General features: G+C 62.1%; 1 protein-coding gene across 1 annotated transcript in view; it reads left to right on the plus strand.

Moving 5' to 3' along the window:
- Window positions 1-1,259, plus strand: part of KIAA0513 (KIAA0513 ortholog) — an 18,600-nt gene extending 17,341 nt beyond the window's left edge. The window contains exons 11-12 of the mRNA XM_008054277.2: window positions 113-207; window positions 1,049-1,259. Of these exons, the coding sequence (XP_008052468.1) occupies window positions 113-207; window positions 1,049-1,098 (145 nt within the window). The 3' untranslated portion in view covers window positions 1,099-1,259. The remainder of the gene's footprint in view (window positions 1-112; window positions 208-1,048) is intronic.
- Window positions 1,260-1,442: the final 183 nt, after the last annotated feature.

Consider the following 1,442-nt stretch of genomic DNA (forward strand, 5'->3'; position numbering starts at 1 on the left):
GGGGGCGGCAGCGCGCCGGGCAGCCACGGGATCACTCTTTGTGCGCGCAGCCCTGGGGCGAGGGCCCCTCGTGGCCACCCGGACCGCGGGTGACGGCCTCGCCTCCCCACAGCACGTTCACGCACAACATGCTGGCCTTCGGGCTGAACCAGAAGCTCTGCCAGGACTTCCTGAAGAAGCAGGCGGTCATCGGGCACCTGGACGAGGGTGAGCGGCAGGGGTGGGCGGGCACACGCCCTGCGGCCAGGCGGGTCCTGCTGCATTCAAGACGGGGCTCAGGATGCGGCCCAAGGTGTCCTCCCAAGGGCCACGACAGCCCCTTTATGTCTCGGACCACACGGCCGTGGTGAGGACAGTTGTGAGGTTTTCTGGAACCTCTGGCCTCTGTGGCAGCCTGGAGGCTGCTCTGACCTTAGGGCCCCACCCTGCTGCGCAGCCAGCCTCTGGGCGCCGTCCTCCCCGTCCACTTTCAGAATCTAAAAAGCCTTGCACTTGGGCATGTATTGGGATCGACCAAGAACTTCATAAGAAAGTCCGTTCTGGCTGGGCGTGGTGGCTCACGCCTATAATCCCAGCACTTTAGGAGGCTGGGGTGGGAGGACTGCCTGGGCCCAGGAATTCAAGACCAGCCTGGGCAACATAGTGAGACCTAATTTTTAAAAATTAGCCGGGTGGGGTGGTGGGCACTCATAGTCCCAGCTACTCAGGAGGCTGAGGCAGGAGGATCGCCTGAGCTCAGGGAGTCAAGGCTCTAGTGAGCTGTGAGCATGCCACTGGACTCCAGCCTGGGCTGCAGAGTGAGACCCTGACTCAAAAAAAGAATGAAAAATCTACCCTGCACCCAATCCAGGGGATCCATGGAGGGATGGCTCCAGGGAAACCACCCTAGGAGGGCACATCCCTATCCAAAGCCCCCTTTCAGCGTGTGCCACGGCCACACCCCTGCTCCTGGGGGCCCCGACTGGCCACCGCCCGAGTGCGCAGAGCAGGGCGTGCCTGTCCCTGCCCCCGTCTGTCTTCTGAGAAGTGACGCTGTTTTCTCTTCCAGAGCAATACAAGCTGCTTAGTGACCACATTGAGCAAATGGCCACTGAGTAGGCCACGGAGGCTGCAGCCCCAGGAAGAGGAGGGTCTCCATGTTCTCCCGGACCTGGTGACCGGCCATCAACCTTTACCCGACCACCCTGCATGACACCAGCAGCACCCAGCACACTCCTTGCTGCCTAGAACTAGCTGTTAGAAGACTCCGGCCACCCGTCCCCCTCCCCCATCCCCACGTCTGCTCCATCCATGTGCCAAAGTGTCCCTCGGGTTACACGGCTAAAACCGAGGTGACCGGCTATACCCCAAGTGCCAGGCTTGTGAGATGAGCCCGAGGGAGGAGGGAAGAGCACCGGGGCCGGCGTGGGGTCAGGGTGGTGCCTGAATGGCCTTGGCAGTGG

This window comes from Carlito syrichta, unplaced genomic scaffold, assembly GCF_000164805.1.
Source record: "Carlito syrichta isolate Samal-C Ts95f unplaced genomic scaffold, Tarsius_syrichta-2.0.1 Scaffold289355, whole genome shotgun sequence".
Classification (NCBI taxonomy): Eukaryota; Metazoa; Chordata; class Mammalia; order Primates; family Tarsiidae; genus Carlito; species Carlito syrichta.